This window comes from Limanda limanda, chromosome 3, assembly GCF_963576545.1.
Source record: "Limanda limanda chromosome 3, fLimLim1.1, whole genome shotgun sequence".
Classification (NCBI taxonomy): Eukaryota; Metazoa; Chordata; class Actinopteri; order Pleuronectiformes; family Pleuronectidae; genus Limanda; species Limanda limanda.
Window position 1 is genome coordinate 7705020 of NC_083638.1, and position 25914 is coordinate 7730933.

At 44.6% G+C, this 25914-nt stretch overlaps 2 protein-coding genes across 5 annotated transcripts in view; one reads left to right on the forward strand and one right to left on the reverse strand.

Annotated features, from left to right (window-relative positions):
• The window catches only part of lrp4 (low density lipoprotein receptor-related protein 4), a 102727-nt gene extending 90451 nt beyond the window's left edge, over positions 1 to 12276 (forward strand). Inside the window, exons 17-38 of the mRNA XM_061067736.1 lie at positions 733 to 941; positions 1182 to 1263; positions 1521 to 1626; positions 1713 to 1914; positions 2007 to 2196; positions 3126 to 3257; positions 3953 to 4093; positions 4184 to 4270; positions 4989 to 5160; positions 5434 to 5596; positions 6181 to 6406; positions 6509 to 6812; positions 6937 to 7155; positions 7232 to 7366; positions 7539 to 7647; positions 7984 to 8128; positions 8715 to 8828; positions 8949 to 9060; positions 9305 to 9366; positions 9453 to 9540; positions 9643 to 9784; positions 11451 to 12276. Coding sequence (XP_060923719.1) covers positions 733 to 941; positions 1182 to 1263; positions 1521 to 1626; positions 1713 to 1914; positions 2007 to 2196; positions 3126 to 3257; positions 3953 to 4093; positions 4184 to 4270; positions 4989 to 5160; positions 5434 to 5596; positions 6181 to 6406; positions 6509 to 6812; positions 6937 to 7155; positions 7232 to 7366; positions 7539 to 7647; positions 7984 to 8128; positions 8715 to 8828; positions 8949 to 9060; positions 9305 to 9366; positions 9453 to 9540; positions 9643 to 9784; positions 11451 to 11792 — 3482 coding nt within the window. The 3' untranslated portion in view covers positions 11793 to 12276. The remainder of the gene's footprint in view (positions 1 to 732; positions 942 to 1181; positions 1264 to 1520; positions 1627 to 1712; positions 1915 to 2006; positions 2197 to 3125; positions 3258 to 3952; positions 4094 to 4183; positions 4271 to 4988; positions 5161 to 5433; positions 5597 to 6180; positions 6407 to 6508; positions 6813 to 6936; positions 7156 to 7231; positions 7367 to 7538; positions 7648 to 7983; positions 8129 to 8714; positions 8829 to 8948; positions 9061 to 9304; positions 9367 to 9452; positions 9541 to 9642; positions 9785 to 11450) is intronic.
• A 5481-nt stretch (positions 12277 to 17757) lies between these two features.
• Positions 17758 to 25665, reverse strand: LOC132998211 (NACHT, LRR and PYD domains-containing protein 12-like). 4 transcript variants are annotated; one of them, XM_061067727.1, is made up of 11 exons: positions 25515 to 25665; positions 25341 to 25392; positions 24734 to 24899; positions 24514 to 24633; positions 24294 to 24413; positions 23624 to 23838; positions 21403 to 23404; positions 20473 to 20646; positions 19762 to 19935; positions 19309 to 19482; positions 17758 to 18090 (listed from the first exon to the last, which is right to left on the reverse strand). In XM_061067727.1, the coding sequence occupies exons 3-11, from the start codon at positions 24775 to 24777 to the stop codon at positions 18066 to 18068; spliced, it is 3048 nt and encodes a 1015-aa protein (XP_060923710.1). In that variant the 5' UTR covers positions 24778 to 24899; positions 25341 to 25392; positions 25515 to 25665; the 3' UTR covers positions 17758 to 18065. The 4 variants fall into 4 exon arrangements, with proteins under 4 accessions (XP_060923710.1, XP_060923711.1, XP_060923712.1 ...); XM_061067728.1 differs by having other exon boundaries at positions 23636 to 23838; positions 25341 to 25665; XM_061067729.1 differs by lacking the exons at positions 19309 to 19482; positions 19762 to 19935 and having other exon boundaries at positions 25341 to 25665.
• Positions 25666 to 25914: the final 249 nt, after the last annotated feature.

Here is a 25914-nt window from a genome sequence, read left to right on the forward strand (position 1 = left end):
CACTGATTTATGTAATACGTGAATGATTGATACGTGAATGTATTTATCTATAACATGCATTAATATACAGTTCAATATGTTGTGTATGAGTTGTTAGTATAGATACAGCCCTCACAAATATGTTTGAGCTCCAGTTGTTGTATTAATACTCACATTGATTCAAATGAATTCGAGTAAAAATATAAAACTTTAAAGGAAAAATCCAAAAAATCCTGAAGAGATGACATACAGTTTTTACAGATTTAACAGTGAATCTATTTAAAAGCACCGTGAAAAAACTATAATCTCATGACATGGATTTAATCTTCCTGAAGATGCTGGTAGTTGAGGTGCTGGTTGTCCAGTGCAGTTAAAGATGTGCTGAACTAAAATGATTCAAGTACTTTTATTTGTTAGTTTTTCTTATTATTGACAGTTACACTGCTTGTATTAAAGTTATGTGACATTAACAAACTTTTACTTATAAACAAATCTAGATTTTACTATCATTCTCGATAATTATGTTAAAGGGAATAGTTATGATGGTTTGATTCCCTATTAAAGGGCTATTGTGTGTGTGTGTGTGTGTGTGTGTGTGTGTGTGTGTGTGTGTGTGTGTGTGTGTGTGTGTGTGTGTGTGTGTGTGTGTATGTTCATGTGTGCGTGTGTGTATTAGTGCTGTTTTGCTGTGTTCACTCTTGACCCCACTGTTAAACCTAGAAGACTGACAGAAGACCTTTGGTCTTTAATCAGGTCTTGACAAGTTCCTGCTTTTTGCCCGAAGGACGGACATCCGACGAATCAGCTTCGACACCGAGGACATGTCCGATGATGTCATCCCTCTGGCCGACGTGCGCAACGCCGTGGCGCTCGACTGGGACGCCAAAGACGGTTTCATCTACTGGACGGACGTCACCACGGACTCTATCAACAGAGCGCTGTGGAACGGCTCCAAGCAAGAGGTCAGTGGCATCGAGCCTGTGACCCAACCACACACTGACATCACTTCCTTTCTGTCCCGACACAAACAGAAGGAATAAAGCAGCTTTAACTTTATACAATACTGCCATCACCTGGGGGGATGGGAAAGTACAGCCTCATTTGGGTGGGACGCTCACATCTCACAGCTTCAAGGATTCAGGTCTAACATGGAAACTAGAAGAGTAACATTTACAGAGCTTCTTTTGTTTTTTGTTTTCCAGGTGGTGGTCGACACCAGTCTGGAGAGTCCAGCAGGTTTGGCGATTGACTGGGTGACCAACAAGCTCTACTGGACCGATGCTGGTAAACAGCCTCATTTCACATGTTCTGACACAAGCTGCTTTCAGACACCCACTGAAGTCTGGACATTTTCCTGAGGGGCTGAATGAGAGAAAACGCAAATGTCCGAGTCAGTTGCTCCGGAGATTTGCTGGAACTTTTCCTGCAGCCCCCTAGTAAAATATCTGGAAACTTCACAGCAAGAAAGCAGGCGTGTTGGTGACATTTCTAACACTTGACAGAGAAAACAGGATTCTAACGATGTGTCTTTGGGTTCTCAGGTACGGATCGCATCGAGGTTTCGAACGGCGATGGGAGCATGCGCACCGTCCTGATCTGGGAGAACCTGGACCGGCCCAGGGACATTGTCGTGGACCCGATCGGAGGGTGAGACGTGAAACAGTCAAAGAAACATTGATGAACCTGAACTTCACACAGTCGTCTCATCATTTCTTCACATGCCTTCTCCACAGCTTCATGTACTGGACGGACTGGGGGGCCAACCCGAAGATCGAGCGCGCAGGAATGGACGCCTCCAATCGCGTGGTCATCATCTCGTCCAACCTGACGTGGCCCAATGGGCTCGCCATCGACTACGAGACCCAACGCCTGTACTGGGCCGACGCTGGCATGAAAACCATCGAGTTTGGAAACTTAGATGGTTCTGACCGACAGGTGAAGAGTGTTTTTGAATTATTATTATTATACCCTTATCTAATTTGATCTTATCTTAACCTGACTTCTTCTTCTGTGGTTGTTGCATGCAGGTTTTGATTGGCAGTCAGCTGCCTCACCCCTTCGGCCTGACCGTGCACAAAGACAAGCTGTACTGGACCGACTGGCAGTCCAAGAGCATCCAGAGTGCCGACAAGCTCACCGGGCTGGGACGGCAAACGCTGGCTGAAAACCTGGAGAACCTCATGGATATTCACATGTTCCACCGGCACCGCGAAACAGGTCAGTGTGAGTGTGAGTGTGAGTGTGTGTGTGTGTGTGTGTGTGTGTGTGTGTGTGTGTGTGTGTGTGTGTGTGTGTGTGTGTGTGTGTGTGTGTGTGTGTGTGTGTGTGTGTGTGTGTGTGTGTGTGTGTGTGTGTGTGTGTGTGTGTGTGTGTGTGTGTGTGTGTGTGTGTGTATGCAGGTTAAGCATACATGTTAACAGCAGTCAGCTTATCTCATCAACCTATTGGATCTGACATCAATGAAACAATAATTTAAATCCTTAATGGCATCCGATAATGGCTCCTGGCTCTAAATGACATCAGAAGTGCAAGATGGCGACACCTGTATATTTTGGACAACGGGTGGAAAATCTAATTTGATATGTTTTCCAAATATTGCTCAGCTCAAGACATTGTGGGACTGGACTTTGAATCATCCAAAATAATCCAGAATGAATTTAAACCCCCTCTCTCATTGTCGTTATTTCATTTCCAAACCGATATGCTGCAGTCCAGAGATGAAGTACACAAATGGAGAATCTGTCACCGACCACATGCCACGTGTTCCGTCCTGGATTTGTCGTCTCTCGTTACAAAGACAAAGTTTGAAGAAATAAACCTCTTTCTCCTTCTACTAATCTGACTTTTGCCGCCTCTAGTTACCTCAGATCAAGTGTCTCTGATGACACTGGGGGGGGGGGGGATTACAGGTAAACTGAACCCAGATCATGGGCTTGGAGGACAGACAGCCTCAGGGGCTCATACCAAACTGAAACCTCAGTGACACGCAGGGCGGGGGTGCTTTCCTGTGTTCTCTGAAGCCTCTCCCTGTCCCGATCTGGATTTGTTGTGTGTTTCTTTCTTATTTGTTTGCCCCAGTCTCAGTTTGTGCTCGACCTAGAAAGCAGGATGGTAGATGAGCTGAGTGTGTTTGTGTGTCTCTGTAGTGCACAACCCCTGTGCAGTGAGTAATGGAGGCTGCAGCCACCTCTGTCTCCTGGCTCCTGCTCCCAAAGCCTCCAGCTGTGCCTGTCCCACCGGGATCAACCTGCAGCCGGATGGAAAGACCTGCACGTCAGGTAGGAAACTACCTCTGCATGCAATAAAAAAAAGACATTTACAACAGAGGGTCATCACAGCAGTGTCCACCGAGGATAAACATGATAAAAATGCTCAGGAATCATATTAAACAGATGCTCCAAACAATCTAATCAAATTTAGAGATTTGGTTCGTAGGTTCGACTCCCGACATGAACTCATCTAACCAATCAGAACAAGATCTTCAATGGTTTTAATTATGTTAACGCCCATGTGGCCTTTGGAGACTTATTATAAACTCAACTAATTCACCGTATAATCAATTATGGGGAAGTGTAAGTAATTCTGGGACTCTAATATTCCCTCGTATTCATTCATTATGGTCTTAGAGTCTTAGTTGAACGTGTTAACTTGCAGAAACGTGGCTTGTTTAGCTTGTAGATGCAGCAGTGTAACTTTTCACGGTGGTAATTACCCAGAATGCAAAAAAATAAGGACTTAAAAGTGCTTGTATATCTACTGTGACCTTCAATGCAACATTTTACTCAAACAAAAGATATGAACGTGACTGCAAAGAGTTCTGAGGACTGATGTCAAAACCTTTGTCTCTCAGGAATTTAAAAGCATGTCAGCTTCCTTTGTGTTCTGACAGAAAGATTCTGTGATGTCTGCTGACGTGTGTGTTTGTGTTTGTGTTTGTGTGTGTTTGTGTTTGTTTGTGTTTGTGTGTGAGCAGGAATGAGCAGCTTCCTGATCTTTGCCCGGAGGACAGACATCAGGATGGTTTCTCTGGACATCCCTTACTACGCTGATGTGGTTCTGGCCGTTAACAGCTCCATGAAAAACACCATCGCCATCGGTGTCGACCCCAAAGAAGGTTCGTTGGGTCTTCTCCAAACTTTATTTAAAGCCAGTTTCAAAAAGAAGTGACGGAGAAACTTACATGTGACTGTGTCGCCCCCTGCAGCGAAGGTTTACTGGTCCGACAGCACACTGAAGAAGATCAGCAGAGCTTACATCAACGGATCGGAACACGAAGACATCATATCTACAGGTGAGGAGCGCGGCCTACCTCCGTCCTGCTGTTCAACTCCACCCGTAGTGTCCTAACCCCGTCGTTACTTACTTCACATCATATGTGATATGTGTTAATATAAACCATATTGATATTATATATCATTTTATACAATAACATTGTCTTTTGCACGCTCCGTCTACATATTCTTACACTCATAGTATATTAGATTATCTATTGTATAGTCAAATACTTATATTTATACATATACTATATATCATATCATATTATATCATACTCTTTGTATATTTTTGTATATACACATATTTATACATGTGTACATATTATTATTATTATATTTACTATTATTATTATATATACTGTTGCTGCCATTATTACTATATACTGCTATTATATTGGTATAATTACTATCATATATAAATATATATTATGTTATGTTATATACTAAATATACTGTACTATTTTTATATACTGTCTAACAATAACATTACCATCATATCATCAGTACTATTACCATCATCTTGCCACTGCACCTTATCTACCTATTTATCTTGTGTTATGTTTTTATTCTTTCTACCTCAATGTTTTTTATTTTATTCTATTGTATTGTATTTTATTGTATTTAAATATACCGGCTGCTATGACGACTTAATTTCCCTTCGGGGATGAATAAAGTAATCCATCTATCTATCTATCTATCTATCTATCTATCTATCTTATCCCCGTCTTCCTGCAGGACTGGTGACCACCGACGGTCTGGCGGTGGACGCTCGCGGCAGGAAGATCTACTGGACGGACACGGGGACCAACCGCATCGAGGTGGCCAACCTGGACGGCTCCATGAGGAGAGTTCTCGTGTGGCAGAACCTGGACAGTCCCCGGGCCATCGCGCTCTACCACGAGATGGGGTGAGGCTGCTGCAGCACGGCTTTTTATTTCTGATTAATCTGTCAGAGACGTAAACGGATTGAGGAGGCTTGTAATCCTGAGTTGAGCATATTGGGAAATCGGCTCATTTGTTTTCCTGGTGCTCAAGGGAGGTTGTGATCATTACAACTAATTTTTCTATTGTTTGTTGTTCAAACATGTCGTATCTCCTGCTTTCAGTCTCCTCACAGTCTGACCTTTGACATCTGTGTCCTCTCTGTCTCTCTCTCTCTCTCTCTCTCTCTTCTCTCCAGGTATATGTATTGGACAGACTGGGGGGAGAACGCCAAGCTGGAGCGTTCGGCGATGGACGGAACCGACCGCGCGGTTCTCATCAGTAACAACCTGGGCTGGCCCAACGGCCTGGCCATCGACATGGCCGGCTCCCAGCTGCTGTGGGCCGACGCTCACACTGAGGTCAGCAGCGCCTCCTTGTGGAGAATTGAGAGAATTGTTTAAAGTTACTATGGATAAGAAGAACTCTTATCCATCTGCTTTGCATTTTACTTTTTATATCTTGTATATATCTGTTTTGCATTTTACTCTTTATTTAACTTTTTTATGTCTTGTATATATATTTGTTTTATATACAGTTATTTCTTTCTTATGTGAAGTACTTATTGTGTTTTTATGCTTTATGTTAAACGTATGCACCTTTTTACCAAAGAAAATTCCAAGTAGGTGTAAACCTACTTGGCAATAAATCCTTTCTGATTCTGATTCTGATTCTGAACTCTTGAATATAATATTAATATCTGTAGACTTTTACAAGAAAGCTTTGTTTTTTAAAGTGCTTCAAACAACATAATGAGGAGAACACGTGACAGAATAATCAACTATTTATAAAAGTTCAGTGAATGAAATGGTTCTCGATCCTGAGAAATTAACTAAAGTTTCTGCAGAAATACCAGTTAGTAGAGTTTTCAGGGGTAAATGGCTGAAAGGGGAAAGCATCAGCCCTCATGGAGTCTGGTTGTAATCATCTCTCTGCTTGTCTCCAGCGCATTGAGGCGTCCGACCTGAACGGGCAGAACCGCCACACCCTGGTGACTCCGGTCCAGCACCCGTACGGCCTCACCCTGCTCGGGCCACACATCTACTGGACGGACTGGCAGAGCCGCAGCATCCAGAGAGCCGACAAGAACACCGGGGCCAACACCATCACGGTGCAAGCCAACCTGCCAGGCCTGATGGACATCCAGGCCGTGGACAGGGGGAGGCCACTGGGTGAGTCTGGGGACAAGAGGCTGACCTCTGTTTATTGAGTTGCATTGTGGGAAGTGTAGGCTCCAGCTTCTGTTATATTAAACCTCTGTCTCTTTGCTTCAGGTTTTAATAAGTGTGGCCAGAGGAACGGCGGCTGCACCCACCTCTGCCTTCCTCGTCCCAACGGCACTTCCTGTGCCTGTCCCACCGGTATCCTGCTCAAGGGAGACGACCGGTCGTGTGACGACTCCCCGGAGACGTTCCTGGTCTTCTCCAACCGCGTCAGCGTGCGCAGAATCTCCCTGGACACCGACGACCACACGGACGTGCACGTGCCGGTGCCGGAGCTGCACAATGTGATCTCCCTGGACTACGACAGCGTGGACGGAAAACTTTATTACACCGATGTCACCCTGGATGTTATAAGGTAACAAACAACTTCTGCACGTAAACTCTCTGTTAATACAACTTTGAGAAATCCTTTCCTTTTAAAAAGGTTGAAATTGACATAATGATGAAGCCCTTTTCCGTAACGTCAATTCTTTCCGAAGGCGATCAAATCTAGACGGCACTGGCATGGAGACGGTGATCAGCCAGGGCCTGAAAACCACAGATGGGCTGGCCGTAGACTGGGTGTCCAGGAACATGTACTGGACCGACACCGGGCGCAACACCATCGAGGTGGCCCGGCTGGACGGGACCAGCCGCAAAGTCCTGGTCAACAACAGTTTGGACGAACCCAGAGCCATCGCAGTGTTCCCCAGCAAAGGGTGAGACGGGCTCTGAGTTCTGAGTTTGTTTAGTTTTTTATAATAGAACGTGTCCTGACCTGCTCTGTCTGTGCAGGTTCCTGTTCTGGACCGACTGGGGTCACATAGCGAAGATTGAGCGATCACATCTGGACGGCTCCGACCGGAAGGTCCTGATCAACACCGACCTGGGCTGGCCCAACGGCCTCACGCTGGACTACGACACCCGCAGGTCAGACAGAAGCACATTTCTAGATAACATGAAAGTGTCATGATCATGTTGAGGTGTCGCTATGCTAACGTGACATGTTAGCATGTTAACGCGACCACTGGAAGTATGCTAGCATGCTAGGTCGTTAGAAATTTCGTAAGAAGGCTAAATGTGTTGCTGGTGTTTGCTGCAGGATCTTCTGGGTGGACGCTCACCTGGACCGGATCGAGAGCTCGGACCTGAACGGGAAACTGCGTCAGATCCTCGTCAGCCCGGTGTCCCACCCGTTCGCCCTCACGCAGGTACCCCCCCCCCCCCTCCTCGCCCCTCCTCACCCTCAGCTGTCAATCACTGGGCTGACCCGCCTTCCTCCACCCACCTTGCTCTCTTCCCTCGCTGGTCGTCTCTCACTGGTCGTCTCTCCGTCCTCATACTGAACTCATTCGACTTAACCATTTCTCCTTCTTCTTCCACTCTGACCCTCATTTTTCTTCCTCCTCCCCCTCCCGTTCCCTTCCCTCTCTTCCACCATCCCCCTGCTCCTTGTCTGTGTTCTTCCCCTCCTCTCTTCTTCTCCCTCGTTTCCCCAGTTGAAGCCGGTGTCCTCCCCTCTAACCCCTTTCTCCCGACTCTCGCAGCAAGACCGCTGGATCTACTGGACGGACTGGCAGACTAAGTCCATCCAGCGGGTGGACAAGCACACGGGCCGTAACAAGGAAACCGTGCTTCCCAACGTGGAGGGTCTCATGGACATTATAGTGGTGTCTCCTCACAGACAGACGGGTAAGGAGGCTTTTATTCAGACGGCTCCAGAAGGATGTTGGACCCACCCAAGTTTTCCTACTTTCCACAGGAATGCTACTTAAAAAAACAAAAACAATCCCAGTTATAATAAATAAGTTAGACGTAGAGTTATACACAGGTGTTGTGTTGCTTTGGGATTCATCTGTTTAATTTACATTAGTACAAAAGATTCTTACAAGAATATTTTCATGAAAAACGCCACAAACTTGGAACTTGGATTTAATCAGTATTTCTATGTGCTGACTCAGCAAAATCTAAACAAAAAAATGCCCGTTTAAGTTTGTTTCTAATTATTTGACTTACAATAATTCAAATTGAAAGAGGCATGGATTCAAAAAACACTTGTTAGTTGTCGAGAGGCTTTATTTAATTAATGAATAAACAATGTAACAAGAGGTGGAGCCTCTTTAAATTGTTTGAAAAGGTCGGGACGTTCATTTTCCAGAGTCACAGAGCTGAAACCTAAAGTTCTCATTAAATTCGCCTGATGGAAATAAATCAAACACACCCAGTGTTTAACCTGCAGCGCTCAGACAGATTGAAAGATCCCTCTCCTCTCGATCAGGTACAAACCTCTGTGGAGTGAATAACGGCGGCTGCACTCACCTCTGCTTCGCAAAGACCAGCACGTTCGTGTGCGCCTGCCCCGACGAGCCGGATGGGAAACCCTGCTCCACCAGTGAGTGAACACTTAGCCTGTGTAGAGTGTGTGTGGATATCCTGAATTCTCTGTGTATAAGAAACGTTCACAGTGTTTCTCTTTTGTCCCAGCACACTCTGATCCGCTCGTGTTCTTCAGTTTCAGGTTACATCCCCACGTCTCCCACCAGAGGAACCAGCAGCACTCCTGTTCCCAACAAGATCCCCAGCGCTCCCACAGACACTGCACACAGAGGACTCGCACCCGTCAAGTACGTCTGTTTTAACAGGTCTTAACAGGAAAGCTGCTCCTAGAAGTTATTTTATTACTTTTCATGAAACACAACAAGGTTTTCAGCCTAATACTTCAAACCAGTACACACTCTTCCCCGAAGTCTCACAGAGAGATGTCCTCGTGGAAACAATGCAATGGTTTTCTCCTAGTTTGAGCTATAGTCCCATCACTTGTACTATTTTCTATTTTCCTCAAACTGGGTTTCTGTCTTATCTGTGCAGCTGCACTGACAAGAACCTGAACATGGAAGGCTGCACGAGCAACGTGGTGACGGCTCCTCATGGTCAGTCCACACAAAACAGTCATTCTCTTCTGTAAAAGTGTGTCTTCCATTGTATTTGCCCTGATCTCTAATGTCCTCTGGTGCAGGAGAAGGTCTTCACATCAGCTACGTGATCGGTGGAGTTCTGACCATCCTGGCTATTCTGATCCTCATCGCTGCTCTGATCATCTACAGGTCCGTCCCCTGCTCCACACCTACTGGTCACCCACATCATTACCTACGTTCAGTTCCAGATCCAAGCCCGTGTGCTGAATCCATCTTTACTCTGATCAACAGGCACAAAAAGTCCAAGTTCGCCGACCCCGGAGTGAGCAACCTGACCTACAGTAACCCCTCGTACCGGACCTCCACGCAGGAGGTGAAGATCGAGGCGTCGCAGAAGCCTCCGATATACAACCAGCTGCGATACAAGAAGGAGGTAACGTGCAGCCGGGACCCTGCAGGGAGACCCCAGAGGTTTCCTGTTCAGTAGACGAATGGATTCCAAGTGAATCCAGGGTGTTTTCTTAGAATAATGATCTCAGACTGAGCACATGCTGATCGTGTTGACATCTTGTTTCCTCCTCCTCTATCTCCCTCACTGCAGCTCTCTCCTCCCTACAACTCCCTCTCTCCCTTTACCTTTTGACCCACTCGTTCCGTGGAGAGGTAGTTGCACAGCACGTGGGAGCCGTGTGCTTTTCAGTTGTGGTTTTTTATTTTTAACGACTCGTTCTAAGTTTTCCCTCTTTTCTTCTGTCCTTCGCTGCATGCAACGTGAAATCTAAAATGAATAATCCCTCTCGTTGGTGCAGTTTTCTGAGATCTGTGATCAGGAGCATGTCCGTGTTTCAACTACTCCTTCATTTTGTGTGTGAACTTGAAACTTCAACAGGCCGGTGAACTAAATGTGTGTAAAGGTTTTATTAAAGTTGCTAATGTATAATCAGCATCATTATGTAAAATTAAAATCCTTAGTGAAGCCTTGAAATAACCGTAAATGACTAAGAGTTTTTTCCTCACCTGAAAATCTGAACCAAGAAATTCTTCAAAAATAAAAAACAACTAAAAAATAACATATAAAAAGTATAGCATAACATAATAAAAAATAGACTTAAGCAGGAAATGCAGTATAATAAAAGTACATTTTAAGCTGAGGGATGTAAGATTTTTCTTTTTATCCGTCAAAGCCGCAAATCAAATCCAATTTCCCACTTTATTGCAACCAATTGCACCAGCCGTCGATATGAAATCAAACAGTCTCAGGTACTGACAGTGAGTGATGTGAGGTTCAAATTATTCCTGATGCAACTCACTGAATAATTTCCGTGAGTTTCTATAAAGAACTGAAGCCGTGTGCCTGTCGCTCTGTGTGAATAACAGCATCTCAATTTTTTCCCTTTGTTTCAATAAACCATCCGGTGGATTTGACTCCAGACTTCTCCGTCTGAGAGCTCGCGGGTTTTGTTTGTGGTTGTTAAAGCACCTCAGTGTGAAAATGAGAAACTAACTCCAGCTGCAAGCACAGCATTACTAAAAGGAAACAACTCGCTGTGCATGGGTTGTGTTCGATATCCTGTTCTGCTGTGTTGTGAAGTTTGTCACTAGTTTGATTCCTAAAGGGAAAATCCACCTGAACTTTGAAGCTTCGGGGTTAGGTTTTTCTAAAGAGTGTTAACATTAATAAACGTTTTAAGAAAGGAAGGATGCAACTCAGAAAGTGAGTGAGTGAGTGAGTAAGTGAGTGAGTGAGTGAGTGAGTGAGGGAGGGAGGAAGGAAAGTAGTAAGGAAGGAAGGAAGGAAATGAGGAAGGAAGGAAGGAAATGAGAAAGGAAGTAAGTAGATAAAGAAGAAAGAAAGGAAGTAAAGACTTGAGTAATTAAGTCGGGAAATAAGGAAGGAAGCAAGTCAAGAACTCATTAAAAAGGATGTAAGTATGTCAAGGAGGAAAAACAAAGAAACCAAGGAGTTTATCACAATTACTTAATTGAAATAAACGGATTCCTATGAAGTGTTAAATTGACCAGATTCAAACTGGAGGTGGATTTTTCCCTTTAACCTGCTGACGTCGCTCTGACTAAACTCATCCTGTGTGCTTGTCCAGGGGGGGCTGGACGGAGGCTACACCAAGGAGAAGATCCGCATCGTGGAGGGCGTGTGTCTCCTGTCCCACGACGAGCTTTACTGGGACGACCTCAAGCAGATCAAGCCGTCCCGAGGCGGCCTGCACACCTGCATGCGCACCGACACCGTGTCCCTGCAGACCAGCAGTGCCTCGCTGGACGACGGCGAGACGGAGCAGCTCCTCCAGGAGGAGGCGTCCGAGTGCTCCTCCATCACCACCCTGACTCCTTCAGCCATCACCCCACAGCGCCACGCCCAGCACAGCCTGCCCGACACCGGCTGGAGCTCCACGCGCAAGCCCTCCACCGAGAGTGAAGTGTGAGGGAGAGCCCCCCCGCTGCCCTCTGTGCTTTATCTCAGTCATCCAACACACACACACACACAGACACACACACACACACACATGTGTATTTATAACTGGTACGAACACACAAAGGTAAATAGGTACAAACACAGCTGCATATGGAGAGTAACGGTACAGATGAGCCTGGTTTCAACACAAATAAGCTTCTATCAACACAACTCCTGTCTCTGAAAATGGGGCTCCGTCCTACTCGTGCACACACACACACACACACACACACACACACACACAAAGACACACACACAAAGACACACACACACACGCAGTACAGTCCTTCGTCAGTGCCCTCAGTGCTACTGCCTTCAGGCAACATCATAAACTAATGAGCTTGCTGGAATAAGAAAGCAAATAACTCTGGGGAGGAAGTGAGCGGAGACACCGAGCGTTTCCTGGAGGAGGCAAACAAACGCTTCCCTGTCCACAGCTTCACCTTCTCCTTGTGAACTCCCCCCCCCCCCCCCCCCCCCCGATGCTCTCTAATACCACTCCTGTCTCGATGAACCTTTATTTATGAACGTTTTTGTACTTGTAGAGTGGGTTTGCTGACTTCCAGAGAACGGTGGGAGTTGTTTGTGTTTGAACTTTTTTTGTGCTGCAGGACCTGGTTATTCAAGAGTTGTATTTATGACAGTGCCAAAGGGTGGGACTTCAAAGAGTCTCCGTGCGTCTCCCTGCATTTACACTTCCGTAGAATTGTGTCTTGATTACAGATTGTTTCCTTTGCCCTCAGCGGTGCACGACCTCAGTGACGACATCTGCTTCTAATTTCCTGTTCTCCCGCCTCCGAAGGGTCACGCAAAGACTCGCTGTAGCTGATACTCAAGACTTGTTGCAGAAGTCTTTTCATCCCCTGCAAAAAAACTGAAAGGAGCCTTTTTGTGTTTAAACTTTTTTTTTTTGTAAGTTGTGGTTCAACCGTTGTCTCCTCGGGCAAAGCTGAGGAAGCCGCGATGAAGCAACAGCCTAAGTGCCAAACGTTTCGTTCCTTTTCCTCCGTCAGCTGTATATTTATTTTTTCCTCAGAGGTTTTAAAATGTACATTACATTTCTTTTTTTATTTTACTTGGTCACCGACATCACGGGAAGAAAAAAACACATGTTCTCACCTGCTTCTACTCAGACATGGAGATAATTGTGGTTGAATTCATAAAGCTGTTAACAGGTATATGTCGCCGGGGGTTTCCTGTCCAGACAGATGATGATCTACGAGCACTTCATTTTACAATTTGAAGCTCTTTTGATTTAATTTTAACATTTTCAACATTTCATTTTACTGCATCTAAAAAAGCCTCCATGAATTTTTTAACTGAAAAAAGAAACTTGTTGGACCAGCAGTAACTTTTTATTGATCACACACAAAATGAATGAATTAAGTTTAAGTTAAAATTAAGATATTATAGGAACGGAAATTGATGGTTTGAAAAAGGGAATTCAATTGTTTGGTTGTATTTTGAAGTTGATAAATTTTTTTCTTTTTTCATTGTTCCCCGTGACATTCATGGCTTATGGCATCTGTCCTCGGATCATGATCATCATCATCAAGATCCATGAATTACTCTCTGAGAAATCATTGAAAATGTTGAGACACTGGATCTACTTAATAATCCAAATTCTTCCTTCCCCATCCCTCCAGAAAATTTCACAGAAATCAGTTCAGTTTTTTGTGTAATCCAACAAATAAACACAGAAAAGCAGGTGAAAACACAATCTCCTTGGTGGAGCCAGATGCCATTCGCCCATAATCCAGTTTCACTTTAGATCCATCAAACCCTCGGTGTTCACAACCACCAGTATCTGCCTGACCAAACTCTGTTGGAGGCAAACAGAACATTTGTCTTTTTCCACAATTTTTGAGTTTTTGTTGAACCATCAACTTTTAAACGTAACGCGTGTGAAGGTGCACGCGCAGCATCGGCCACGGTGCAGTATATAACAAATGGGTAACTTAGAACACTGTGCATGTCTGACCCCATCAGACAGTGAGGGTTGTAGTTTAGAAATATATCACTGACAACTTACTGAAAAATGAATTTAATACGAGTAAAGATATTATGCATTGCTTTGACTTTTAGAGTACAATTCTGTCTGTTGTTGAGATATGGTACAAGTAAATACTATATTGTTATATTGACAAATATACCAGTTAGACTTCATAGGACCGCGTATTTTTGAAGTATCTGCTCCAAGCTCAGCAACTTGCTGATTTGCTGCTAGACGAAGCACTGAGGCCAATGAAAGGGGTCTGAGGGTCTTGGCAGCTACATGACCACGGTCTCCAGAGCATCACAGCAACCCGGTAACGGATCATCCCGGCTCACTATCCCTCCACCTCTGCTGCAGGAATGCTACAACTGTACAGATTTTATCGCGCCAATACAAGACAGTCTTTTGTACAAAGGGATTTCATGAGCGTTTCTAGACTTGTATTAATTTTACTCACTGGAGAAGAACATTATTTTTATTTTTTTCCGTTGTTTTTTTTGCTGGATTATTTTAACCACTTTGTTTCCCAGCCTTGTAAATGATAGGGAAGGTACCAGTTATTTAATAGTGCTCTTTTATCTTATGAAATACTGGTCGCGTATAGCTGTTGTAAAGTTAACAAAAAGAGGTATTTATGATTTCTGTTTGGTTGTCACTTGATGTGTAAATATGAAAAGACTGTATATGTATTTCCATGACAGTACTAACAAGCTGTGTTGTGTGATATAGTGAATTATCCCTTTGCTATCTTTTAATATAAAAATTGCATTTGCATTTCAGTGCAACTTTCGGCTCACTCGTGTCTGCACCTCCTTCTTTTACACAAACGCCTTCGACATCACAAGCAGTAGATAAAGGAAACGCAGATGTTGTGCTTGGGAGCAGGATTACATTATAAAACGGTGGAAAATAAGTGAAGTACGTTTCTTTTAATATCGAGTTCAGTAGGTTAAAGAATTTCAAGAAGAGAGTTACACTCGCAGCAGTATAGGATTTGTATTAAAACTTAATAAAACAACATCCAGGTCATGTTGAAGACACATGACACACTGAGATGAGATGGTTGGAGGAGGATAATGTACAAAAAGCAGTTTGTATGATCTGCATTAACTGAAAATAATAATAATCTACTTTCTGATATATTAATATTAGTTTTATATTCTCTTATACATCACATATACTTGTATTCGTTTAATTATTATAAGCAACACTGCCTATACAAGGGATACACCCACACAATTAATACAGACCATAAGAGAATTAATGGAGGGTTAGGGTTAGGGTTAGGGTTAAAAAAATCATAAAAATACAGTATTTATAAATAAATTAGCGAGACAGTTATGTATTGTTCACCAGAAACAATTCGTTTTAACCACTTTTACAGTCTATGGTTTAAGCTGCCCGCTTGATAAGTTCTTAACTATGCTGCCATTTTATTATTAGGACCCGAGCACTGACCTGACAGGTGAGGCCCTATTGAAATTGTAAGGATTATTATTATTCAGGCAAATGAATTGGCTTTTTGAGGGCTTTAACGTGCTCAAATTCTTACCGAAATTTGCAGAAAGTTAGACAGTGGTGAAAATTTACGTATTCTGAATGGGGGGAGGGTTTATGACCCATACTGCAGCCAGCCACCAGGGGGGGGGGACTTTTTGGCTTCACTTTTGAGAGCTGTCATGTCGTCCATCTTTACTTACTGTGAATGATTTCCCCCTGCCCCCAGTCTTTATGCTAAGCTAAGCTAGTTGTTTCCCCATGTGTCCAGTCTTTATGCTAAGCTAGGCTAACCACCTGCTGGCTGTAGCTTCGTTCTTTCTGCTCAAATGTGAGTTAGTCTGAACGTCTGATGCTCGAAGACAAAAACACACACACACACACAAGCAGTCTACTGTCACTCTGCTGGAAATAACAAGTGGAAACTCCGAGTCAAAGAACTTCAGTTAAAGTGAAACAGACGTAATCAACCTTTATATTAGCCCGAGGGACAGACTGAAGGAAAAAGACACCCTGTTGCTGTCCCACATATGTGCTGAGGGACAGACAGATGGAGGACAGACTGGAGGACAGACTGGAGGGCGGACTGGAGGACAGACTGGAAGAAGGACTGGAGGACGGACTGGAAGACGGACTGGAGTATGGACTAGAGGACAGACTGGAGGACAGACTGGAGGACAGACTGGAGGACAGACTGGAGGACGGACTGGAAGACGGACTGGGGGACAGACTGGAGGGCGGACTGGAGGAAAGACTGGAGTATGGACTAGAGGACAGACTGGAGGACGGACTGGAGGACAGACTGGAGGACGGACTGGAAGACGGACTGGAGGACGGACTGGAGGGCGGACTGGAGGAAAGACTGGAGGACGGACTGGAAGACGGACTGGAGGACGGACTGGGGGGCAGACTGGAAGACAGGCTGGAGGGTGGACTGGAAGACGGACTGGAAGACAGGCTGGAGGGTGGACTGGAAGACAGGCTGGAGGGTGGACTGGAGGAAAGACTGGAGTATGGACTAGAGGACGGACTGGAGGACGGACTGGAGGGCGGACTGGAGGAAAGACTGGAGTATGGACTAGAGGACAGACTGGAGGACGGACTGGAGGAAAGACTGGAGTATGGACTAGAGGACAGACTGGAGGACGGACTGGAGGACAGACTGGAGGACGGACTGGAAGACGGACTGGAGGACAGACTGGAGGACAGACTGGAGGGCGGACTGGAAGACGGACTGGAGGACGGACTGGAGGACGGACTGAAGGACGGGCTGGAAGACGGACTGGAGGACAGACTGGAGGACGGGCTGGAAGACGGACTGGAGGACGGACTGGAGGGCAGACTGGAAGACGGGCTGGAGGGCGGACTGGAGGAAAGACTGGAGTATGGACTGGAGGAAAGACTGGAGGAAAGACTGGAGGACGGACTGGAGGACAGACTGGAGGACGGACTGGAGGACAGACTGGAGGACGGACTGGAGGACGGACTGGAGGACAGACTGGAGGATGGACAGTATGAATAGTTTCATATCCTGTTCTACTGATGATGGAAAATAATTGTGAACACAAATAACTTTCATTACATTTAAAAAGCTTCCAATAAAACTGTGTAATGTCCAACGTCCTGTTTTCACATTGTTTCTCGTATTAAATTTTGTCGCCTGGTTTTCATCAAATTGTATAAAGACTTAATGCTAGCTTAGCGCACATAGCTTGAAAAGGTAGTAGGGTAAAAAAAAAAATATATATATAACTTTCCATTGTCCAGGATAACGTGATAAGTTCTCCTCCTCGACAACTCATTCCAACCTCCTTTGTTTCCTGTTTTTTCACCTGGACATGTATGTAATGTTTAATATATTTGTTGAATATCATACTAAACCTGCAAATGTGCAACAAATCCAGACGTTATCATCCAATCGATCGGAAAATCAATCAACAACTACAGCGGCTTCACAAAATGTAGTTATTCTACGTTAAATAATCCACCATGACAATGTGAAAACAGTCCTTAACAGTAATTTCTGCAAACATATTAAAACCCAAACTTTATTTTGATAATCAAAGATTCTTTTCTGTTTGTATATTTGTAAATGATTTGAAGACATTAACTTTACTGAAAACAAAATGTATGATTTCTCTGATTGCTAATAATTAAAAAAAGACAATATGAATTAAACAAGAACATAATCATCAGATGAATAAATGCTGCAGCCCCTCAGTGAGACATGTAAAATCATCACTCAAAAGAAAGGTTGTGGTGTGAAGCTCTGATATATATTTCAATATGTTTAACTTTGTGTGGAACTAAATCAATATGTGACGTGAATCCAGGAACTTTAAGAGCATAAACAAACATATACACAGAATGTGGTTCTACACACATGGAGACATACTGAGGGACAGAGGTGGAAAATAATAAAGACAAATTCAAACACACTGTATGAGACTCTTTATAGAGGGTTTATATATTCTGCTTTTGTTGTGTCATTTTAATAAACACATTCTTCATGTGAATAAACACAATCGGGGCAGGAAGGTTGCTGGTTTGAATCCGGTTCAGATGGGGTCTTCCTGTGTGGAGTCTGCATCTTCTTCCCGTGTTTTCTCCAGGTGCTCCGGCTTCATCTCACAAACACATGCAGATTAGGGGTTGTGTAGATGGAGACTACACCCAAGCTGCTGCTGCTCCAGCCTCTGGATCCTCAGGACACAGCTCAGCCTCCGTCCACACACACTGTCCTCTTCACTCTCAGCTCCAGTCAGACTCCTCCCACCTGTTGAGAGAAGAAGACATCAGTGTCACAGGGACTCACTTCATCAGCTGTGAGTCAGTGATGCAGCACATCCAGTAGAAAGAGCAGCAGGGACTTCAGTCCTGTTCAGAGGTGGAGCAGCCTCCTCTCTGCTTCATGTTCACGTGTTGGAATGAACACGCTAAGAGCTCAGTGTGTGTCCTCTGCATGTCAAAGTGCAGAGTGGACACCTGAGAGGTGGATTTACTGCTGTTACAGGTGAAGACATGTTTCACTGTGTGTTGATGAACATCTGCTTCTGACAAACTGGGACCAGATGAGACAGATGGACCTCAGCAGAGGTTCTGGTCTGTATGAAGACCTCCTGGTTACCATGGTGATGAGGAGAGGCTTCAGTCCCACTGATCTCAGAGCTGTGACAAAGATCCACCTGATCAGTTCTTCACTGATGAAGTGAGAGGACAAACTGTCTCAGATCAGATGAAGACGACACCGTCTCTGTCCCTCGTGTGAGGCTGTCAGCTGTGGTCCAGCTTGTGTAAGTTACAGCGCCCCCTGGGGGCATCTGGTGAAATATATTACGTGACCACAACATAATAACGTGTGTGAACGAGATAAATAACTCGAGGCCACAAGATCTAAACCTGTTGTTTACTAACAAGACGAGTGGAAGAGAAGAAGACACACACTGTCTCACTGTCTCTGAGGACACACACTGACTCTGAGGATACACACTGTCTCTGAGGACACACACTGTCTCACTGTCTCTGAGGACACACACTGTCTCTGACGACACACACATGGACCTGTCTCCAGGAAGCTGAGTGAGTGCATCTGGTGTTGTGGTGACAGGATGAGTCTGGAGACATTGAGATGTTCTGGGTGAGTTAGAGATCAACTGAACCAACCAGACGTTGATTTAAACTTCCCTTATCCATCCCTTTAAGGAGAGTGTGCACCACACAACAGTGTAGAGTCACTGTGGTCAGTGGGCGGAGCTTCTATATGGGTTGATCTCCAACTTAACCTGGAGCAGGTTAGCCGTTAATCAGAAGTTACCATGGGGATTTACCTCATTAAGAAGTGGACGAGCTTCGTAGGACTGAAAAAACTAAACCTGAAGTTAACCGGATCACCACAAATCCTGCTTGGTAGCACAGACCCTGGATCTGTGATACTGACTGTGTTTAGTAGAATACTGATAAAAGCAGCGTGGACTGACTCCAACCATCTACTGACCTCACAGTCTCCAGTCGACAGGTTGGACTCTGCTGTAGATCAAGCAGCTCCTTCAATCCTGAGTCCTGCAGGTCGTTGTACCTCAGATCCAGGTATCTCAGATGAGAGGGGTTTGACCTCAGAGCTGAAGCCAGAGAAGAACAGCTGATCTCTGGGAGGCTACATTTCTCCAACCTGGATAAAGAATAAAACTTAACTGTAAATTAAACTGAATTCATGTGTGAAAATAACAGACACATATTCATGTCAGCACTGACTCATGACAGGAAATCCAGAACTAAACTCAGTGTTTTAACAAGTAGCTGAATATTTAAAAAGTCACAGATTAATTAATGAATGGATTCAAGTTATGTATGAAGAGGAATTAGGTTAAATCAGAATTAAATGAGATCACTTGTGAATGAATGCTGTTTTATAGATATGAGATCTACAAAAGTCAGTCACTGAGCTGACCTCAGAGTCTCCAATCGACAGGTTGGACTCTGTAGAAAACCACACAGCTCCTTCACTCCTGAGTCCTGCAGGTCGTTGAAGCTCAGATCCAGTTCTCTCAGATGAGAGGGGTTTGACCTCAGAGCTGAAGCCAGAGAAGAACAGCTGATCTCTGACAGTCTGCACCTCCAGAACCTGGATAAAGAAATATGAATATTAGAATGTGTCCTCCTGTTGTTGTGGATCATCATCATGTCAACACAGACTCTCAACATGCTGCTGACCTCAGTCCAGTCTGTGACCTGAAGATAAATATCAGATCAGACATGTTGGACCATTGTTTCATTCATCAGCTTCTTCTCTGTGTGTTGGTCACTGAGCAGGTTTGTGTAATTAAACACTGTTTAAAGTAGGGATGGCTCCTGACAGTCACCTCCTGTTTGTTTCTACACTTATCAACTGTCCAACGTGTTCCAATAAGAATGTGTCTTATTTTGAAAACCTGAGGAGGACGAGTGCTCGGCCTCAGTCAACATGTTATTTAATGACACTTTCTTAGTGATCAGGAGCAGGTGAGTGCAGGTGAATGGAGTTGATGAGGTGGACGTGACTGACTGGCTGTGTGAAGGACAGATGACTGAGGGACAGTGAGCAGAGCAGAACTGAGACAATTTAAATAAATAATGACCTAATAAGAAAGAAAGTCTGAAAAGTGAAGAAGAATTTAAGGACCTCAGAGTCTCCAGTCGACAGTTTGGACTCTCCAGTCCAGAACACAGCAGCTTCACTTCTAAATCCTGCAGCTTGATGTCACTCAGATCCAGTTTTCTCAGATGTGAGGGGTCTGACTTCAGAGCTGAGGCCACGACTTCACAGTGAGTCTCTGAGAGGTCACAACCACTGAATCTGTAATTAAAGAAAATATCAAATCTGTTAGAATTAAATCAGAAAACACAACATTCATACAAAATGTAATCATGTGACCCTCACCCTGGTAAATCCCCTTTTTGCTAAAAACTCCTCAAGAGAATCCTTTCAGATTTGGTTCAAGCGTTCATTCAGACTAACAGAGGAACTCATTAGGTTCAGGTGGTCAAAGGTCAAAGGTCAAGGTCACAGAACATGTTCATGGCCTCTTGAACATGATGTCTCAAGTCTGTCTTCAGGCGATTTCTTCACATTTTGACTCAAAGAGGAACTCATTCGATTTCAGTCGTCAAAGGTCAAAGGTTACAGTGACCTCATATTATCGTGAAGTCAACATGTCAGGAACCTGGAGGGACCGACACTGCACTGGTTGGTGGTGGAAGACAAACGCAGGGTGGGAACTCTAGTTTGACAAGAAAGAAGAATAAACTATATTTCCTGCTTCTTCAGTTTCAAGGAACCGTCAGTGATTCTCATCCAAACACTGATTCAGTGATCGTCTGCTCACACTGTGCTAGCTGTTTGATCATATAGATATACATATAGATATCTATATGTATATCTATATACTATATGTCTGAAGCCTCAATCTCCAGCACATTGATCACATTGGATTTCACTCTCCACATCTGATCTAGTTGTTCTCATATGTACTTGAGAACAATGAGAATGTATATGTACATAATAATAATAACTTTATCAAACACACACACAATTGATCATGTCTGGACTCACAGAGCCATCCTGCAGTTCCTCACAGCTGGGATCAGTCTCAGTCGACCCTGGTGTGATGTGTTGAACTTCTTCAGGTCCAACTCATCCAGAACCTCCTCTGACATCTGCAGCATGTAGGCCAGAGCTGAGCAGTGGATCCCAGAGAGTTCCTCCTTTGATCTGTTCTCTGACGTCAGGAACTGTTGCATTTGCTGATGAACTGAGTGGTCGTTCATCTCAATCAGACAGTGGAAGATGTTGATGCTTCTGTCAGGAGAAATGTCATCACTTTTCATCTCCTTCAGGTTGCTGATGACTCTCTGGATGATCTCTGGATTGTTCTCTGTCCAACCCAGCAGGCCTCCTAAGACTCTCTGGATGATGTTAAGATTGTTCTCTGTCCAACCCAGCAAGCCTCCTAAGACTCTCTGGATGATGTTTGGATTGTTCCCTGTCAGACCCAGCAGCCATCCTGAGACTCTCTGGATGATCTCTGTCCGACCCAGCAGGCCTCCTAAGACTCTCTGAATGATGTTTGGATTGTTCCCTGTCTGACCCAGCAGACCTTCTAAGACTCTCTGGTTGGACTCCAGACTGAGGCCGTGAAGGAAGCGAACAAACAGGTCCAGATGACCATTTCTACTGGTGAGGGATTTCTTCATGGTTCTCTTCAGGAGGTCATCCAGGGAGAAGGTACTGTCTGTGTCCCAATATGTTCCCAAGAAGTTGTTGAGTTCTCCTGTGTTCCTCTCGGTGTAACAGTGGAACATGTAGACTGCAGCCAGGAACTCCTGAACGCTCAGATGAACAAAGCAGTAGACTGATTTCTGGAAGATCACACACTCTCTTCTGAAGATCTCAGTACAAACTCCTGAGTACACCGAGGCCTCTGTGACATTAAGACCACACCGCTCCAGGTCTTCTTGGTAGAACATGATGTTTCCTTCCTCCAGTTGTTTAAGTGCCAGCGTCCCCAGCTTCAGAAGAACGTCCCTGTCAGCCTCCGTCAGCTGTTGTGGAGTCGTCTCATGTCCCTCAGCGTACTTGTTGTTCTTCCTCTTTGTCTGAACCAGCAGGAAGTGTGAGTACAGGTCAGTCAGGGTCTTGGGCAGCTGTCCTCTCTGGTCTGTGGTCAACATGTGCTCCAGAACTGTAGCACTGATCCAGCAGAAGACTGGGATTTGACACATGATGTGGAGGCTCCTGGACCTCTTGAAGTGTAAGATGATTCTGCTGCACAGCTCTTCATCACTGAATCTCCTCCTGAAGTACTCGTCCTTCTGGGCGTCAGTGAAGCCTCGTACTTCTGTGACCCTGTCAACACAGGCAGGAGGGATCTGATTGGCTGCCGCAGGTCTGGAGGTTATCCAGACGAGAGCCGAGGGAAGCAGATTCCCCCGGATGAGGTTTGTCAGCAGCAGGTTGACTGATGACCTCTGTGTGACCTCAGACACAAGCTCCCTGTGGTTGAAGTCCAGAGAAGGTCTGCATTCATCCAGGCCGTCCAAGATGAACAAAGGTTTACAGACAGCGAGCGTCTCTGCCGTGAGCTTCTGTAACGCTGGATGGAAAACACAGAGCAGCGTGAGGAGACTGTGATGCTGGTCCTTCACCAGGTTCAGCTCCCTGAACGAAAGCACAGTCAGCAGACCCACATCCTGGTTTTCTAAACCCTCTGCCCAGTCCAGAGTGAACTTCTGCACCGAGAAGGTTTTTCCAACGCCAGCGACGCCGTAGGTCAGGACGACTCTGATGCTGCTCTGCTGGTCAGTGGAGGCTTTAAAGATGTCGTGGGACTTGATAGGAGTGTCGTGGAGGATCTTCATCTTGGAAGCCGTCTCAAGCTGCCTCACCTCATGTTGAGTATTTACCTCTTCACTCTGTCCCTCTGTGATGTAGAGCTCAGTGTAGATCCTGTTGAGGAGGGTTCTACTTCCTGTTTCATGACTTCCTTCAGTCACATGTTCACATCTCCTCCTCAGACTGAGCTTATGTTCATCTAAAACATCCTGCAGACCACGATCTGCTGAAAGACAAGAAACAATGTCAAAGACAGAGAATCTGAGAATCTGCTGATTGTTTTCATCAGATACAGAAAAACTACAGAAAATAAAAGCTTTTTAACTTTGTGTTTTTCTAACGATGTTAAATGTTGATGCTGTATGAAGGAACACAATAAAACCACATGTGCTGTTGTCAGAAGTGAAGACATCAGCAGACACATGTACAGTGCTGCTCTGACCGGCTGTCTGACCTCCAGCTCCTGTTCTGGATCTTTGTCCACACTGGGGACAGGAGGAGTCTCCGGAAGAACCAGACTGGTCCCAGTATGAGGTGATGCACTGTCTGCAGAACCAGTGTCCACAGCTGGTGGAGACTAGATCCTTCAGGACGTCCTGACACGAAGCACAGCAGGACGACTGCTCCTCCTCAGAAACATGACTCCTCTTCCTCTCCCTGTGAAGACATTTTCTGATAACTCACATGTCACAGTCACAGGATGTCATTACTTCTGTCAACGAGGTTTTGTTTTCACCCTGTATCTTTGTGTGTTGGTTTGTTCGTTAGTGGGATTATAAAAAACAACAGATTACCAGTAAACTTGGTGGAAGGTTGTGGTCTGTGAACCAGATCGGGGGGGAGGGGGGGGGGGGCTCTTTCACAGACATGTTCAGAGGACTGATGTTTACCAGTGTGTGGAATTTGGTGCAGATCCAAATCAAAATGAGTCTCTAGTGGATTTCAAAGTGGTTTCATAAGAAGCGTGTTGGTTCTTGGTGGAGGTCTGAGCTCTTTGAGTGATTCTGAGAGATTAGTCACCAACTTCAATGAAGCTATGTCCTAATGCAGGGGCCACACTAGAGGAAACTAGATCCTCTTCAGAGCAGGTCACAGGAGAAACAGTCTCTTACTCTGTGTGTGAGGGTCCAGGTTCATTACTGAAGTTTACAGGCTGACCCTTGGACATGTCACTCTTCAGAGACAGACAGCTGGACCCTGGAGACTCTGCTCTCAGTCTCTGGTCCTGACCTCTGCAATCACAAACATGTTTTTATTCAGAACACATCATTCACTGGTTAATTCTGTGAGGATTCAGTTTGGAGCTTCACGTGTTTGTAGCAGGTCTCTTACTTTGTATGTGAGGGTCCAGGTTCATTACTGAAGAATGGAGGATTTCTCATGGACATGTCACTCTTCAGAGACACACAGCTGGACCCTGGAGACTCTGATCTCAGTCTCTGGTCCTGACCTCTGCAAACACAAACATGTTTTTATTCAGAACACATCATTCACTGTTTCATTCTCTGAGGATTCAGTTTGGAGGTTCACATGTTTGTAGCAGGTCTCTTACTTTGTGTGTGAGGGTCCAACTTGCTCTGAAGTGTCCTCGTCCATGTTGCACCGGGCCGGCTGCGGCTCAGTTGTGGTTCAGGCCTCCCTGCTCTTCTGGATATTCAAGGTCTGGTCTAGTTCCAGAACTCAGTGAAATGATCTTTCGCACCAGTTTCAATGTTTATCTGTTGAAAACGTCACAAACACAAATATTTGCAACACTTCCTGTAGCCTACCCATTTCAAAATAAAAGTACTCCAGCATTTCTGTCGACTGAATCAATTCATTTATTTTTAAATGTTTTATTGTGAAATAGATGCAGGGCTCCATAGTTTGCAGTACTGGTATTTATTTGAGTACACAGGACTTCTTATATACAAGGAAACACAGTGATCACATCAGAAACCTCAGGAAGGACAAGAGTCTCTCTCTCTCTCTGTTTCTCTCTCGCTCTCTGTCTCTCTCTCTCTCTAAAAAAGTATTTTTGCAACTTGAGCATTTCCTGATCTACACTCAGACCAATCAACTACATTTAAGTAAATTAGCACAAGCTTTTCAACTTTAAATTCACTTAAAACTCACACAAAACCAGTAAAAAAGTTATATATATGTGTGTGTGCGTGTACCTGGCTTAACTGGGATCCACAGTGAAGACTCTCCACTGCTTGGTGACCACTGCTGTAACGTATGTTTGTGAAAACACGTTCTGTTATTAAACACTTGATGAACAGATGAAGATAAAAAGTGAAACTGTGAGTTAACTCTGTTAATAAGTCCTTTGAAGTTTCTTTGTTCCAGACCTGCTGTTCACATCTGTCTCTGGGATCCAGTGAAAAACACTGACTGTAAAATAATATGAATAAATAATATAAATGTAGCTGAACACTCCCCAGCCTCAGACTTCACGTCTCCTCCGTCTGCTTCTTGAAGTTAGAACGAGTCTGAACACTTTCACTTTCACCGGAGGCTCCTCCCCCTCTCTGCAGTTACTGGAAATCACATGACTCTGGGAGTGACTGTGTGTGTGTGTGAGTGTGTGTATGTGTGTGTTCTAAAATTAAAACTGGTGTTTGTAACTTAACTCATGAAATATTTTTTACAGAAATATATAAACATTCATTGTTATTGTTATTAACTGTAACAGCATCATATGAACACGATGAAGACGTGTTTCCTTGCGATCGGTCTGATCCGTCAATA